This window comes from Sapajus apella, unplaced genomic scaffold (genome assembly GCF_009761245.1).
Source record: "Sapajus apella isolate SASKATOON/1434 unplaced genomic scaffold, GSC_monkey_1.0 scaffold21, whole genome shotgun sequence".
In the NCBI taxonomy this organism is placed as follows: Eukaryota; Metazoa; Chordata; class Mammalia; order Primates; family Cebidae; genus Sapajus; species Sapajus apella.
Window position 1 is genome coordinate 28,050,966 of NW_022436961.1, and position 16,308 is coordinate 28,067,273.

At 38.7% G+C, this 16,308-nt stretch overlaps 1 protein-coding gene across 3 annotated transcripts in view; it reads left to right on the forward strand.

Moving 5' to 3' along the window:
* Window positions 1-16,255, forward strand: part of CDCA2 (cell division cycle associated 2) — a 48,726-nt gene extending 32,471 nt beyond the window's left edge. For 2 of the 3 annotated variants that reach the window (XM_032288559.1, XM_032288560.1), the window contains exons 12-15: window positions 605-691; window positions 1,763-1,902; window positions 11,755-11,926; window positions 14,870-16,255. In XM_032288559.1, the coding sequence (XP_032144450.1) occupies window positions 605-691; window positions 1,763-1,902; window positions 11,755-11,926; window positions 14,870-16,098 (1,628 nt within the window). In that variant the 3' untranslated portion in view covers window positions 16,099-16,255. Of the gene's footprint in view, window positions 1-604; window positions 694-1,762; window positions 1,903-11,754; window positions 11,927-14,869 lie in introns of all 3 variants that reach the window. The other variant, XM_032288561.1, reaches the window with a different exon arrangement.
* The last annotated feature ends 53 nt before the right edge of the window (window positions 16,256-16,308 follow it).

Here is a 16,308-nt window from a genome sequence, read left to right on the forward strand (position 1 = left end):
TCTCTACTAAAAATAAAAAAAAAAAAAAAAAAAAAAAAAAGGCCAGGCATGGTAGTGGATGCCTATAATTCCAGCTATTTGGGAGGCTGAGGCAGACAAATCACTTGAACCTGGGAGGTGGAGGTTGCAGTGAGCTGAGATCACATCACTGCACACCAGCCTGGGTGACAGAATGACACTCCATCTCAAATAAAAATGTGGTCAAAATAAAATTTCTACACTTTAAATAAAATTTAAAACAAAATAAGTATTTTCATGGTTATCTTAATGTCCTTTTTGTCATTTCAGTATACAAAATGTATCTTGGAATAAATGGACATTTGTGAAAATAATATGCATTTATTGTAATGTGATTTATTCTGCTATCTTAGCTTGGTAATACATTAAGCAGTCACCATGGAAAGTGGTGAAAGTTTGAGTATCCAGTAAGTTTTTTTAAATGAAAAAAATACTGGATTTCAAAATTTGTGCCGCTTGGTTCCTCTTATTTTTGTTGAGATATGGCATTAAAGATGAATATCCTAAACAGAGTGTTTCCAAAGGAAGATCCATGTTAAAATTTTGTGTTTCCCTACTTTGATTCGGCTTTTGTCTTGTTTATCAGGCACTGATACCTTTAGTTCTTCAAATAACCATGAGAAAATAGCGTCTTCTAAAGTCAGTAGAATAACAAGGACTTCTAACAGAAGAAACGTAAGTGTTTGTGTTTGGCACAATGTATTTGTTTTTAAATCTTGCAATATACCTTTTCTGTTTTCATGGTCAAGTGATAATGGGTGAAATCTTGGTTTAATCAGTGTCATTAAGAAGTCGTACTTAGGCCGGGCACAGTGGCTCACACCTGTAATCCCAGCACTTTGGGAGGCCGAGTCAGGTGAATTGCCTGAGGTCAGGAGTTTGAGATCAGTTTGGCCAATGCAGTGAAACCCCTTCTCTGCTAAAAATACAAAAAAACTTAGTCCAGAGGTGGCATGCACCTGTAATCCCAGCTACTTGGGAGGCTGAGGCAGGGGAATTGCTTGAACCAGGGAAGTGGTGATTGCAGTGACCCACGATGGTGCCAAAGCTAATACTTTATCCTGTCTAACATGTAATATATAAAGTGATTACGTGTTTCTGATTTGATTTTAATTCTATTAGAAGAAAAATCTAATAAAATGGGATGGTTTCAGAGTTGTGTTAATGTGGAAGTTAACAAAATTTGTTTGAGATCTGTATGATTTTATGAATTTCATTGAGATGAAATTGCCATTTTGTTAAATAAAATTTGGATTTTTGTTTATAACATCATAAAGTATAAATATATACTGTCATAGGGTATTTAGCTCATAGGGTTGGATGTTAAACCTAGGATTCAAACCTAGATAATCTAAAAATTCATGGGTTTTTTTTTTTTCCCCATAACCCAGCAGTTAGGTGCTAAATTGTAGGTTATTAATGAGTAGTTGATGAATAAATGAATTAATGAATTCTTAAGCTGTGTTTTCTTTCTTATGAATTAATGAATTCTTAAACTGTGTTTCTTTCTTCCATAATATAATTGGGTAATGTATATATGCTTCTGGGTCTGCGTTTGATATTTTAGAAATTGGCAATTACCATTTCCACCAATTTTCATTAAAGTCCTTTTAATAGGATTTGTAAATTAAGAAATGAGATCTAAAGTGGTAGAAATATCCTGGGAAGCACAACAAGAGTGAGAGCTGCACATTAACTTGTAATTGCTGTGATTTATGGTATGCTCACTTTAAACTTTATTTATAACAGTTGGTCAGTTTTGTAGAAGAGAGTGTTTGCAACTTACTGAATACAGAAGTTCAGCCTTGTAAAGAGAAGAAAATTAATAGGAGGAAGTCTCAAGAAACAAAGTGTACAAAGAGAGCACTTCCTAAGAAGAATCAGGTAAGCATGCGTTTAAAGATAGAATACAGAGTAGAAGTGGTGCATTTCCTTATTGTATGATTAGGAAAATATAGAAAAACTTTTTTTCCAGTTGTCATTGGACCAAGATTATTAATGCAGTCTTATGGAGTAGTATGTGGTGCGTGGAGGGAGGTCGGGGCGGGGTGGGGGAGCTATATACTTAACTCTGAATTACCTAAGGGATACTTTTGCATCTTCTTTATCATCTTGTGTTGTGTATGTCCTGCACAGTAAATTAATAGGCACTCAAAGCTGAAATTGATTCTCCTCTTTGAATCTAACATCTCACCCTATTGGGAAACTGGAGTGTTTTAGACAGGGATGAGTGCGCCACTTGCTACTTGTTAGATTCTCTTCTTCTAGTTGCAGAATCCAGTTTTTCCCTATATTTAAGGAGAAATGAAGAAACTAGCTCTCAGTCTTTCTTAACACTTCTCGTCACCTCAAATATCCTTACCGTCCATGTGGTTAGCCAATTTAACACCTTAACCCAGTTCCTTTTCCTTCTCCAGCTCAGTGATCTGGACTCCACTGCTCTGAAGCCACCTACTCACTCTTGCTGCCATTCCTGCAACTTCTTACTGCCTAACACCTTTGCACTTATAGCAATGCTCATTCTCTGACCCCATCATCCTGTCCATCCAGCCTACTCATTCCCAGAAGGCATTCCTTCTGCACTACAAAGCTTTCAGATACACCTTAAGTTCACCTTTGCCTCTTCATCCTGAACTGAGTGAAATGTTTCCAACTCTTATCAGGAATCTCAATTCTAAGTCCTTTTCCTTCCACCTCATCTATCCAGCAAAATTTCCAGTCAGACTGAGTTATCCTCTCCCCCATCTGACAGAGACTCTCACACAGGAGTTGGGGGTAGTACTCCTACACATTCACTGCCATCTGGCCTTCCTCTTCACCACTTTGCCACTTCACTTTATTTTTAACTCTAAAGCCAGTGCATGCTTTTCAGTCCTGTTCTTATTGGACATTGTAGCATTTGACATGGTGGAACACTCCTGTACAGTCTGTCTAAGATTTGTTTTCTGTCCCTCATTGTTAAATATTTGTATTTTCCAGAATTCTCCTCTTTGCCTTGTAAATTATTTATTTTCTGAGTAATTTAATATACAGCATGGTTAGTGAGCATATATGAAGACCAAAACATCCTGATCTTTAAATCTGTGTTCAACTACCTACTAGGCATCTGTCTTTAACCATGCTATGTCAAAATGAATATTTCTAAAAGCAGACTTACCGTCCACACGCATCCCAAAACATTCTATAAACTTCATTCCTCCTCCATGAAATAAAAATGACTGCTTTTCTTGGCTGAATGGCACGGATATCCTTAAGTCATAAAATCCAGAAGAAAGTGGGTGTTTTTCTGCTTTTCCTTTTTAGGTCACACACTCCTGATAAAATGATGAAAGATTATCTTGCTGAAAAAAAAATACTATTAATTCAAAAATACGCATACAGCTTACCACATTAGAAATCAGTTTTCTTCGTGTGTGTGTGTGTGTGTGTGTGTGTGTGTGTGTGTGTACACAGTTTTAAAGCACTGTTAATATGCACCTATTTATTCATGTAAAATTACGGCCGGAAAGTACAAAAAGGATTGAGCATTAACTCACTGCAATCCCCACCCTGGACCTTGCTGAATTAATACAATTTATGTAATAAAAGGAATAGACTTAGAATAGCAATGAGAGGAGGAAAGGAATGGGGAGGGGTATTAAGCAACAGACGACAGCCTTCAATGAATTTGTAGAAGACCTAGCAGATGGGAATATGTTGACAGATAAAAAAGGTGGAAAGATTTACAGCTCAGAATGTGCTAGGAGGGAGCTACAGAGGGGCTGGGAGCTGGCCTGTTCGTGGGAATCCCAAGAGACCCTGGCCCAGAATTGGCAGGTACGATGGATGGTGACAGTGAGAGGTGGTACTGAAAAACTGAGGTATGAATTGAAGTCCTGTATGTGGGACAGTTTGCACCAGTTGGCATGCCATCCCCCTCCCACCCTGATGCTCAGAACAGATGTTGTCATCTAGGTTAAAGCCCTCATTCTGGCATTTGGAAAGTCCCACAATCTTGACAACCAGTTCCTGCCTTAATGCAAAGCCTGACAGTTGACACTCCCCATTGTGCCCCGCCCTGCACCACAGAATTCCTGGGTAGGATTTTCATGCAGGAAAGAGACTGAGCTGGAAAGCAGAGGAGACCTATACTAGCTTACCAATCTTAAATAGGAAACAGACAGTTGAATAGAACAAATACCATGAAAGAGATGTTAAGGTTAAAGACTGACGTCAGAGAAATAGATTATTCAAAGAATAGAAGGAAATTTTATATAAATAAATACTCTATTCCAATTTAAGAAAATATGACCCAAATAAAAGTAAGATGTTATGAAAAAGGAATTGCAAAAACATAAAATTTAGTAGTTGGACAGAAGAATTAAAGTTAAGGAATGTCTCCCAGAAGGTAGAGCAAAAGAATGAGTGGAAACAAGAGAATCAAGGAGACTTTGTAGTTAAGATGAGATCCATAGGGTGGGCCCTAATCCATCTAACTGGTGTTGTTATAAGAGGAGGAAATTCGGGCCCACAAAGGGACACCAGGGAAGCATGTGCGTAGAGAAATGACCATGTGAGGACTCAGTGAGAACATGGCCATCTGAAGGCCAAGGAGAGAGGGCTCAAGAGTCACCAGGCCTGCCAACATCCTGATGTTACACTGTCAGCCCCAGAGCAGAGCAAATTAATTTCTGTTGTTTAAACTATCTAGTCTATGACATTTCTTGCAGCAGCCTTACAAACTAATACATTACCCTTTGTCTAAGAAACTAGAGAACGTTAAAAAATAATAATGGTTTATGTATATACGTACACACATATATAGGGTGTTTTAATTTTTGTTTTAAGTGGAAGAGTAAGCCAAAGAGAAATAAAAAACTGGCTATAGGGAGAAGGGAGGAGACAGGAGAGAATGTGAATGCAAGCTAGACTTGGTTAAGTGTGTACTGTGTTTAAGTTTTGACTGTGGGACCACCATGTAAATGTTTTACCTCACTATGAAATAAACCAAAACGAGGAGAAAGAGAATAGTCTCTAAAAAGTGAATGCAAAATTTGACAAATTAATCTTGCTACGTGAAGTTGGTGGCTTAACTTCATTAAAATTTTTTTCAAACCTAGAAATTTGAATATAAAGGGGATAAATCTTAAGGACAAAGATAAGTACGAAGAAATTATAAACAGTATGAAACACTTAATAGAAGCACTCAATTTAGAATAAATCAAATAAGCATTTTTCCCCTTATTAAGAATCAAGATGTTAGCTAAGAGACAAAAGATAAATTTTTAAATCGAAGAAATTTAAAACTTCATTAGACTAAATTTGAATTAAAAATAAGAGTAAAAACTCATGTTATTTTCCATTTAAAAGAATTGTCCCATTCTGTCCGCTGATAAAGCTTAAGATTCATGGCCATCCCTGGTTCCCAGACTGTCGTTAGACATACCAGTTAAAAGGGGTTAGGGTCCCTTGGTGAAATGGCTGCTTTCAGATTTACAACAAATCTAGAAAGCTAGCCTGGCTGAGTCTGTACCAGAGTACCAAGAACGATGTTAAGAAAACTGATAGTGTTATGTTAACGGACACAAAACCATCTTCAGGGGGCTTCCACTGACCAGATAAGACCATCCACATTGCAAGGCATTAAAGTACAATCATGAAATAACACATACGTTTGTTATCACTTTTTTTTTTAAGGAATGGCCACTGTAGAAGCTTGCCAGGCTACTCATTTTTTTTGATAACGGGAAAATAAGATTTGAACTCTATTTCGGGTAAACAAATAGTTGATGAGGGAAAAGTTGTTTATAGAAGAATTTCAGCTAATAAATAAAAAATGCTCAACAAAGCTGCTAAAACATTAGATAAAAGGCTGATGTGACATCATAGTAGCAATCAACAGAGGAAAGAAACACCATATAGAATGGGAGAAGATACTGTCACTACAAACCATACATCTGATGATAAGGGGTTAATAGCCAAAATATATAAGAAACTCAAACAGCTCAAAGCAAGAAAACACAATTTAAAAATGGACAAAGGTCCAGAATAGGCGTTTCTCAAAAGACATGCAAATGGCTTACATCACTAATCATCAGGGAAATGCAAATTAAAACCACAATTAGATATCACTGGCAATTACCAAACAGATGAAAGATTGCAAGTGTTGGAGAGGATATGGAGAAAAGGGAACCATTTCTACACTGTGGGTAGGAATGTAAATTCCTGCAGCCTGTTTTGATTGGCAGAGTCAACTAAAAATACAGAGCTAAATCTCTAAACAAAATGTTTTATTTGGGAAAACATAACTGCCATTTGAGGCATACACACAGACTGAGGTGGTGTTTGATATGTCTGAAGAACAAAAAAAGTTGGGATGTTTAGTAGAAAGAAAAATGTTACATGTTATTTAGAAAGAAAACTCACTGGCCCTAAGCAGAGTTTTGGGGAGCCGGTAAGCTCTGACTGGTGAGTGATGGTGGTAGTTAAATCTAGTCTTACAATCCAAAGTGTTTCTTCCCCTGGTCTCTGGACTGTAGTTGGTTATGACATGACAACTCCAAATAATCCATCTTCACAAGCCATTACGGAAAACAGTATGGGGGTTCCTCAAAAAATTAAAAATAGAACTACCATATGATCCAGCAATCCCACTTCTGGGTATGTATCCGAAGAAGATGAAATCAGTATATGGAAGAACAGTAACCAAGTTATGGACTCAAGCTAAGTATCCATCAACAGATGAATGGGTAAAGAAATATGTGTGTACACACACAAGGAAATGCTATTTGGCCTTAAAGAAATCCTGTCATTGTCACAGCATAGATTCACCAAATAAATGTCAAGGGAAGTAAAAGAAGGAGCCATAGAATAAGAGTAAAAGACATATTCATCAAATGGGATGTGTGGAGATCTTATTGGGGTCCTGATTAGACCAGATGTTTAAAAAAAAAATTACGGGCCAAGGGAGAAATTTGAACTTTGAGGAGATACTAGGGAAAATTGTCATCATGGTTATTGTGTTTTGTTGAATTACATTTTGTTTTGTTTTTTGAGGGGGACAGATCTAGGCCCATTGCAGCCTCTGCCTCCTGTGTTCAAGTGATTCTTCTGTCTCAGCCTCCCTAGTAACTGGTACTCCAGGCATGTACCACCATGCCTAGCTAATTTTTGTATTTTTAGGAGAGATGGGCTTTTACCATGTTGGCCTAGCTGGTCTCAAACTCCTGACCTCAGGCGATCTGCCGCCACTGCTGCCGCCACCTCCCAAAGTGCTGGGATTACAGGCATGAGCCTCGCCTGGTGTACATTTTTAATTTTGCCATAACTTTAGATACACACACTGTTCTAACAACTAATGCAGAGAGATCCCAAGTACCCTTTACCTAGTTTCCCCCAGTTGTGACATCTTGCAAAACCATGGTTCAGTGTCACAGCCAAGATATTGATACAGTCGAGATCCAGAGAGCTCTCACATGACCTTTTGCAGCTGCATCCACTTCCTACTCATAACCCCGCCTCATCCCCTGGCAACCACTAATGTTTCTCCATTCCTACAGTTTTGTCATTTCGAAAAGGTTACCTAAATGGAGTCATGCACTGTGTAATTCTGGGACTGGCTTTTTCGCTCAGCATAATTCTCTGGAGGTTTGTCCAGGTTGTTAACGTATGTCAGTAGTTCTTTTTGTTGTTGAACCATATTTGTAATTGTCTTTAAAGAAAAAGAACCTTTAGCTCTTCAAGACATTGTAGGATTTTCAGATGAAATGATGTGTAACATCTGGGATTTGCTTTAAGATAGTCTGGAGCTAGGGGAGTTTAAGTGAATTACTTCTATATGCTGGTAATTGTTGACGTTAGCAGAAAGGTACATGGAATTCAATAAACTATTCTCTGTACTTTCTGGGTGTTTGAAATTTTTCATTATAAAAAGTTAAAAATTAGCAGTGTGAGCCCCTTAGAGAGAGGGAGCTAACTGCAAGAGCTAAAAGTGGACCCAGTCGATAAGTGAGCCCCAGGGGCAGGGAAGCATGTGCTTGATCACGGGAAGCTTTCCTGTATGGTGTGATTTGTTGCCATGTCCATGAATTATTTTTTTTCTGAGATCTTCTGTCTATCACCCAGCTTGGAGTGCAGTGGCTCCATCTCAGCTTACCGCAGCCTCTACCTCCCAGGCTCAAGTGATTCTCCTGCCTCAAGCTTCCCAAGTAGCTGGGAGTACAGGGCGTACCATCACACCCAGCTAATTTTTATATTTTTGGTAGAGAAGGGGTTTCATCATGTTGCCCAGGCTGGTCTCAAATTTCTGAGCTCAAGCAATCCACCCATCTCTGCCTGTTGGGATTAAAGGCATGAGCCACCGCTTCAGCCTGAGTTATTTTTAAATAATTTAAAGCTATTCTCTGAAAAGAATTTAAAGAAGTCTTAATTATGCAAATAAGACAAAAGATGAACATTTACTTCTGCTCCCTGACCTCCTTCATTGTGTGAGGAGAGGCATCAGTGATTTTGGAGTAAATGGAATTGCTTTAGGGACAGTCCCTGTAAGCCATAACCCATCCTAACCATTTCTCGATCAAATGGCTTCCCGTCGAGGGGGAGGTTTCCAATCGTATATAGCTGCTTCTGTGTATTACACAATCAGCAAGGCTTTTATACTGTGGTAAATTCAGGTTTTGATAAGTTTCTGGCCTTTGATAAAATCTTCTCAAGACTGAGATCAGCACTGCCAGATACATTTTCAGGACAGACAGACCTGAGGTGCTTTAATTGTTGATTCTGCAGGATGAGGGGTGGTAATACACTTCTGTTGGCTCATAACCATGAAAAAACAAGTTGAGTCTTTCAATTACGTTGAGCAAATTTTATTAAGCTTAACTGTACTTCTTTGACCATTCATTCCTTCATTCATTCTTGTTTGTGGAGTAGCTGCTGTGTGTTAGGCACTGTTGTACATTCAGCAACATGATTTCCAAAATCACGTGATGAAGTCTTTTTTTTTAAATCCATAAATCAGAAGCTATTCTGGAGGTTATAATCTGGTGGCAGTGCCTATAATGTATTAACTGACCACACTGGCCCTGTGCCCTATAATAATACTAAGGCATAGTTTAATCTTAGAAATTAAAAGTATGTGAGTTAATGGATATGTTAATTAGCTTGATTTAACCATTCCACAGTGTATACATATATCAAATCTCATGTTACATGCCATACATATAGTCAGTTTTTGTCAATTAAAAATTTTTTTTTTCTGTTTTTTAAAAAGGGTCACTCTGTTGCCCAGGCTGGAGTGCAGTGGTGTAATCTTAACTCACTGCAGCTCACCCTCCTGTGTTCAAGCAGTCCTCCCACCTCAGCCTCTTGCAGAGCTGTGTGTGCCACCATGCCTAGCTAAAAATATAAAAAACCTTTTAATATTTTTCCTCATATTAACTCTCAAAGCAATGGAAAATAATTTAAAAGGACAAGATAGCTTTTACCATTGGATCAGGCCCTAATTAACCAACTATATTACATGTCAACTCATTTAATACTCACCACAGCTTTCTGTGGAGTGTGCTGTTGTGATTCCTATTTTGCAGGGGAGAATGAGGTGCAGAAAGTTGAGGTAACTTGCCCAAGGTTATAAAGCACTTAAGTAACAGAGTCAGGTCTTTAACAAAATGTCTGCCACCAGTGGCCAATTTTTTATTTTTCAACTTATCTGCGAGCCCCAAGTTCAGATTTTTATTTTCTCTTGGCTTTCAGGTTCATTGACCAAGCCAGCATTTCCCCAACTGTTCCCTGGAATGTCAACAGATGTTCCATGAAAAAAATATTGAATGGAAAAAGATTTAACCCAGCATTTTCCTAATGTATCTAGAGATTATTTATACTGTGGAATTCTCAGAGAATTTCATGTTAAATGTATACTGTAAATCACCAGAAAGAACATTCATCTTGTACAATTCTAAAATTATTTTTCTGTGGAATGTTTTGTTTTCAGAGGACATCTATAGATATCTCAGGGAGCACATAGTTTCATGCCATTTCTGTACTCTTGAATCTCACCATTAATTTCACCTAAGTATTCTGTGCTGTCATCCAAATGACCTTTCTTAAATTTAAGGTCAAACGTTGACGGTCCTGAAGTCGCCATGTGGTGTGCCCTCATTGCTTTTACTCAAGTCATCGTGACCAGGGCTCTGTTCCTGCCGCTCCCCCATGGATCCACTGGCCGCGTGTTGCTGCACGCAAGCCCTGCACCTGTGCTGTGCCGTCTCAGTTTGAGTTCATGCACGTGGCATTCCCTTCTCTTTGAAAAGCCCATTATAGGCCAAAACAGCCCTTGCTTGTTTGAGATTTGCTTTAGACGTTACATTTCCTGTGGCACCAATCTTGAACACCTCCTGCAGGCCTGGTACCATCTTCTCAGTTCACACAGTCTGGCATGGTGCATACATATGTAACTCTTTTCCTTTAGACCAGCAGCTCCTTGAAGAACACATTCTCTTTGCTTGTAGATCCGACACCTGGCAAGTCATTAGCTGGCAAATGACAGTCTCAATAAATTTGTGAATGAATTCTGGATGTATTTTCTGGATGTATTAATTGTTAATATGTTGTATGCTAGCCCTAAAGTCTGGTTCTCTCCAACATTATCACATTAAATATATGTCATTCCTTTTACTCATAACAGTTTTTCTTTCTAGCATTTCACTACAGCATTTTGAGTTTCCCTGAAGTCTTTTCCATACGAAATTTTTTTAAAAAAACATTATTTCTTAGTTGCTGATATGGCACTCAGAATTGAATGTAATACTGCATTCTGGATATTGTTAAGCGACTTTCAATTTTTATGGAAGCCTACATTTTCCATCAATTAATTTCAGACCTTTGTCTTCCATCTTCTGTTTGCGCTTGTTAAATCCACTTTGTTTTGACTGAATCTTGATTAATTCATCTGTTGTTTGAATCTGCAGATTCAGCTTAGCTTTGTGTTTTCTTCGTATTTTACATACACACCTACTGTTTCTTCATCCAGACCTAGGAACATAAAGCAGTCTCCATAGCTTGCAGCGTATAACTCACACTGCGTTCATCCTGTGTCATCAACTATGTGCTTCTTACAGATATCTCACGACATTACATCCGTGCAGTTAGTTCTAAAGCATCTCATATATTTTTAAATTTATCCAGCTCTTGTTTTGACAAGTACTTTGTGGAAATGTAGAAAGCTACCATACGATGTATAAACTGAGTTCTGCTTTGTCGTTTACTGGACTTTGTGGAAGTTACCTGACTCCCTACCCTCAATTCAGATGCTTACAATTTTAAATGAAATATAAAAATTATCTATTAAATAAAGCACCGTATAAACAATAATGAGAAATATTATAGAAGTTGAAAGGTCAGGCTGGGCATGGTGGTTCACACGTGCAATCCCAGAACTTTGGGAGGCCAAGGCAGGAGGATTGCTTGAGCTCAGGAATTCAAGACAAGACTGGGCAACATGACGAGACAGACCCCCATCTCTACCAAAAATAAAAAATAAAAAACAGACATGGTGGTGTGCACCTGTGGTCCCAGCTACCCTGGAGGCTGAGGTGGGAATATGGCTTGCACCGGTGTCAGAAGTTGCAGTGAGCCGAGATCGCACCATTTCACTCCAGCCTGGGTGACAGAGTGAGACCTTGTCTCAAAAAAGTTAAAGGGTCAAAATTTCACATGGTACTACGTCTTTCTCAATTGCAATGTTTTAATGCATTTTCTCAGGTTTTAAAAAGTTGCAGAAAGAAGAAAGGAAAGGGAAAGAAAAGTGTTCAGAAGTCTATATATGGGGAAAGAGACTTTGCTTCTAAGAAGCCCCTCCTCAGTCCTATTCCTGAGCTGCCTGAAGTCTCTGCGATGACACCTTCAGTTCCAAGCGTCCGAAGACTAGGTTCAGGTATCCTATCCTTTTCCTGGGAGTTGTATTTTATATTTTCTCTTTGCCCTCTTCATTGCTGTTTCACTTTTTTCAGTGTTTTTCCCATTCACTGTGTAAAGAGTACGTAAATTTAAAAAGCAGCATTTCCTCGCATTCGCATGAGAATTTCAAGTGGAGGAAAGTGACTTGTAACCTGTAGGTGGCTGAGATGCTTTTCAGACTCTGATGGAAACTCTGGATCCTTTCCCCAGAAAAACTGAGACACAAGGTTTTGCATATAATACTAGTAATAATCTCTATGCATCCCGTTTCCTTTGGCTTTTTAAAGCATTTTGTGAAAATAAATTCCATTGGGTGGTGTAATCCATCATTGAAAGTGAATGAGAGCTGGAACACCCACCTGTAATCCCAACCATTTGGGAGCCTAAGGCGGAAGGATTGCTTGAGTCCAGGATTTCGAGGCCAGCCTGGGTAACATAGCAAGACCCTGTCTCTTAAAAAAACAAAAACAAAAAAAGTGAACGAGCTGATGGTTCAGTAACAGATACACCTTGTATGAGTCAAGGACAATGATGTTTTGTTAGAGTTGGCGCTACTGAGCATTTTCTAAAAATAACACATATAAATTGATCTTGATTAACTTGAAAGTTATTTTATTAGCAAGTCAGTTGATATACTGGGTAGATAAAAAATGGATTGGAATCGCTTCTGGTTTCTAATGCCAAAATTTTAAATGGACTGACTCTTGCTGAAAATCATTTTTTTTTTTTTTTTTTTTTTTTTTTTTTTTTGATTTTTAGTAGATATGGAGTATCCCTATGTTGCCCAGACTGGTCTCAAACTCTTGGGCTCAAGCAATCTTCCCACCTTAGCTTCCCAAAGTACTGAGATTACAGGCACGACCCACCCTGCCTTTCCTGAAAATGATGATGTGTGTCTACTTGGTGTGTTGATTTTGTATAGAATCATTTTTTAAATGGGTACCTTTGTCAGTCATTAGATATTTATAGCCTGCCTCCTGTTTACAGTATACTATACAAGATTAATAATAGACTTGAGGATGAGTGAGGTACATGCCACCATAGACTCTTGGGATAGCACAGGAGTTTAAATAAATAACCACCTCTCTGTCGCCCACGCCGTGGCTCACACTCTTCTTCTGCCATGCTTTCTCACAGGCTGCGTTGCAACAGAGGATCCACCACTCTAGCTCTTTAATCTGGCCTAATGTTGCTTATCTTCCAAGATTTGGCTGTACTGTCTCTTTTTCCAGGAATACTCTGCGACATACTTCCATCACCTGGCTTTATGATCTATTTTCCGTGTTCCCCTGCTCCCTAAAACTTCAGTCTCCTTGACAGTGGAAACTAAGTTTTATTTTCATTTCATCTCTATTTCCTAACTGGGAGTTTTCAAAAGATGTTTAAATAGTGATTGTGGTAAAATTTTTCGTCTCGCATCCTATTAGAGAATTTCTTTTTAAAAATACCTGAAGCGTTTTTTATCTATAACCGGTGGTATCACCAGCTATATGGGTTTACAGCAATTCAGTTCCTTCCTTCATCTTCTCTCTCTCTCCTTCTTTCTCTTTTTCCTTTCCTCTCTCCTTCTCTTTTTCCTTTCCTCTCTCCCTATATCTCCTTTACCTTCCTTCTCTAGTATGTTGGATTTTATACAAAATACATAAATATTAATTTATTTTTTTTGAGATGAAGTCTTGCTCTGTTGTCCAGGCTGGAGTGCAGTGATGCAGTCTTGGCTCACTGCAACCTCTGCCTCCTGGGTTCCAGCAATTCTCCTGCCTCAGCCTCCTGGGTAACTGAGACTATAGGCGCATGCCATCATGCCCGGCTAATTTTGTATTTTTAGTAGAGATGATGTTTCAGCTACTGGCCTCAGGTAATCTGCCCACCTCAGCCTCCCACAGTGCTGGGATTACAGGCATGAGCCACTGCGCCCAGCCATAAATATCAATTTTTAAAGCTGTCTAAAGAGCCCAACTAACAGTGGTTGGCATTGAGAGGACACTCACCTGTTTAATCTGTAGCTTTAAATGACATGATTTTAAGTACCTTAATTATAGATGTATTTTTAAATGGAAACATTGTTTTTCACACTTTTGGCTTGCGTTATGTTTTGTGCATCTTTTAGTTTTTATTTTGTTTAAAACACTTTATTCATCTGACTGTCCACTTGAAAACATGATCTGCGATAACCAAAAATATTCCATCTAATAGATCTAAGATTTAGAACTCATAAAGCCTGAATTCATGTGGGCTGTGTTACTTACCAATCTAAAGAACCTGGATGATGGTTTTCCCACCTCTGATGTGCCGGAAACACATGAAAGGCTACCCATGTGTGTTTTCCTAGAGGATAATTAGTCAAAGTCTGAGGAATTAGGGGTTGATTTTGAGAATATTGAAACAAACATGGTTCTGTCTGAGAGTACAGTGTACTTTACAGTAATTTTTAACAGAGGGCATGAGACCTGAGTGTCTTCAGGCATGCTGGTTTAGTTCATTAGTCCTCAAGTAACCCAGAATTGCAAATTTTCCCTTCTCTGTTTCGGAGGATACATTGATAGAAAGTATCAGAAGCATCATGTTGCCCATTTTCAGGGAAATGGGGAAACGTTGCTGTCTTGTGCTAATGGACCTTGTAGCAGGGGAAAGATTTTAGAATGGAGGGAGCAGTATCAGATGCCATTCTCATTTTCATGGTTTGAGGTTATATGCTTTATTAATTCATGCATTGAATACCTATTTTCTTAACTTGTGGATCGTGGAAGAGCTAAAAGAAGAGGATGATGACAGATGGCCGAGTACATTGTAACTTTTGTGGGTCTTGTGAAAGCTGAAAATACAAAAACAAAACAGGGCACCTGATTATTTAATAAATGTAAAGTTCGTTCCCATTGTTACTTTTTAATTAGATTTAAACTTATTTACCTGCCCATAGGTTATTTCAACTCAAATGGCAAACTGGAAGAAGTGAAGGCTCCTAAAAATCTGGTGAAAAGAAAGGATCTTTTGCCTCAGGACCCAGATTTGCATATGTGTCAAGGCTTTGATAAATATGAAGCCTCTGTATCCTCCTCTTATGGAAGAAGTTCCTCATCACTTGGTAATACTGCTTCTGATGAAGACCCAAATACAAATATGATGAACACTGATGAAAATAAAAATATTCCAAAAGCAAAAAATAAGTCGGAAAGTGAAAATGAACCCAAAGGTGGAGCTGATGGTCCTGTTTGTTGTGCTTCTGTAACTGAAGAACGTGTGGCATTACAGAGTCCCAAACCTGCTCTGATCCTGCAGCAGGGTCAAGAATTTGCTGCTGCTGGTCAAAATGCAGAAACCCTTTGTCACATCTTCCAAATTTCACCAGATCTAAACATAAAGGGTGAAAGACAAGATGACCTCTTAGTAGCTGCAGAAGGAAAACTGCAATGTAATCATTTAATGCCTAACTCACAAATAGACTGTCATTGTTTAGGAGATGTCTTAATTGAAAATAAGAAAGAATCTAAAAGCCAGAGTGAGGATTTGGGAAGAATACCCATGGAAAGTAGCAGCGTTATGAGCTGCAGAGACAGGAAACATAGAAGACGCTCCATGTGTTATTCTGATGGTCATAGTTTACCTTTGGAAAAAAATGGAAGTCACACACATTCCTACAGTGTGGGCAGCTCTGTAGAAATTAGTTTAGAAAATTCTGAACTGTGTAAAGATTTGTCTGACACCATTGAGCAAACCTTTCCGAGGAGAAATAGTGAAATCAAAGTGCGCCGTAGCATGAGGCTACAGAAAGAGTTGGAAGACGAAGGGCTTGTGTGGATTTCACTTCGACTTCCTACCACTTCCCAAAAAGCTAAAAGAAGAACAATAAGTACATTTGACAGTAGTGGATTTGACAGTATGTGTCCCAGAAAGGAAACTGTGCCCTCCAGACAAAAACCGGGAATGGCACCTCCCATCTCAGATCAAGAAAACAGCCAGGGCCCTGCTGCTGGTTCTTCTGATGAACCTGGTAAGAGGAGGAAGAGCTTTTGTGTGTCTACACTCGCAAATGCTAAAGCTGCTTCCCAGTCCAAAGGCTACCGGAGAAGATCCTCTCTCAGTGGGAAGGGAGAGAGCTCTCTGACTGCCTTGGAAAGGATTGAGCATAGCGGAGAAAGAAAGCAGTAATTGACATTTCCTGCAAGAGGGAAAGTATCCGTCTATGCTGAAATGATCTGTCTAGTTCCCATCCTCTGTTCAACCTCGGTGTTTCAGAAGTTCCTAGTAAATAAACTCATTTGAGTTGAACCTACTTTTAAGTAGAAATAAATAAACTTTTTCATCATTCAAAAAGAAAATATTCTATTAAATATACTTTTCCCCCCAGAGAGTAAATGT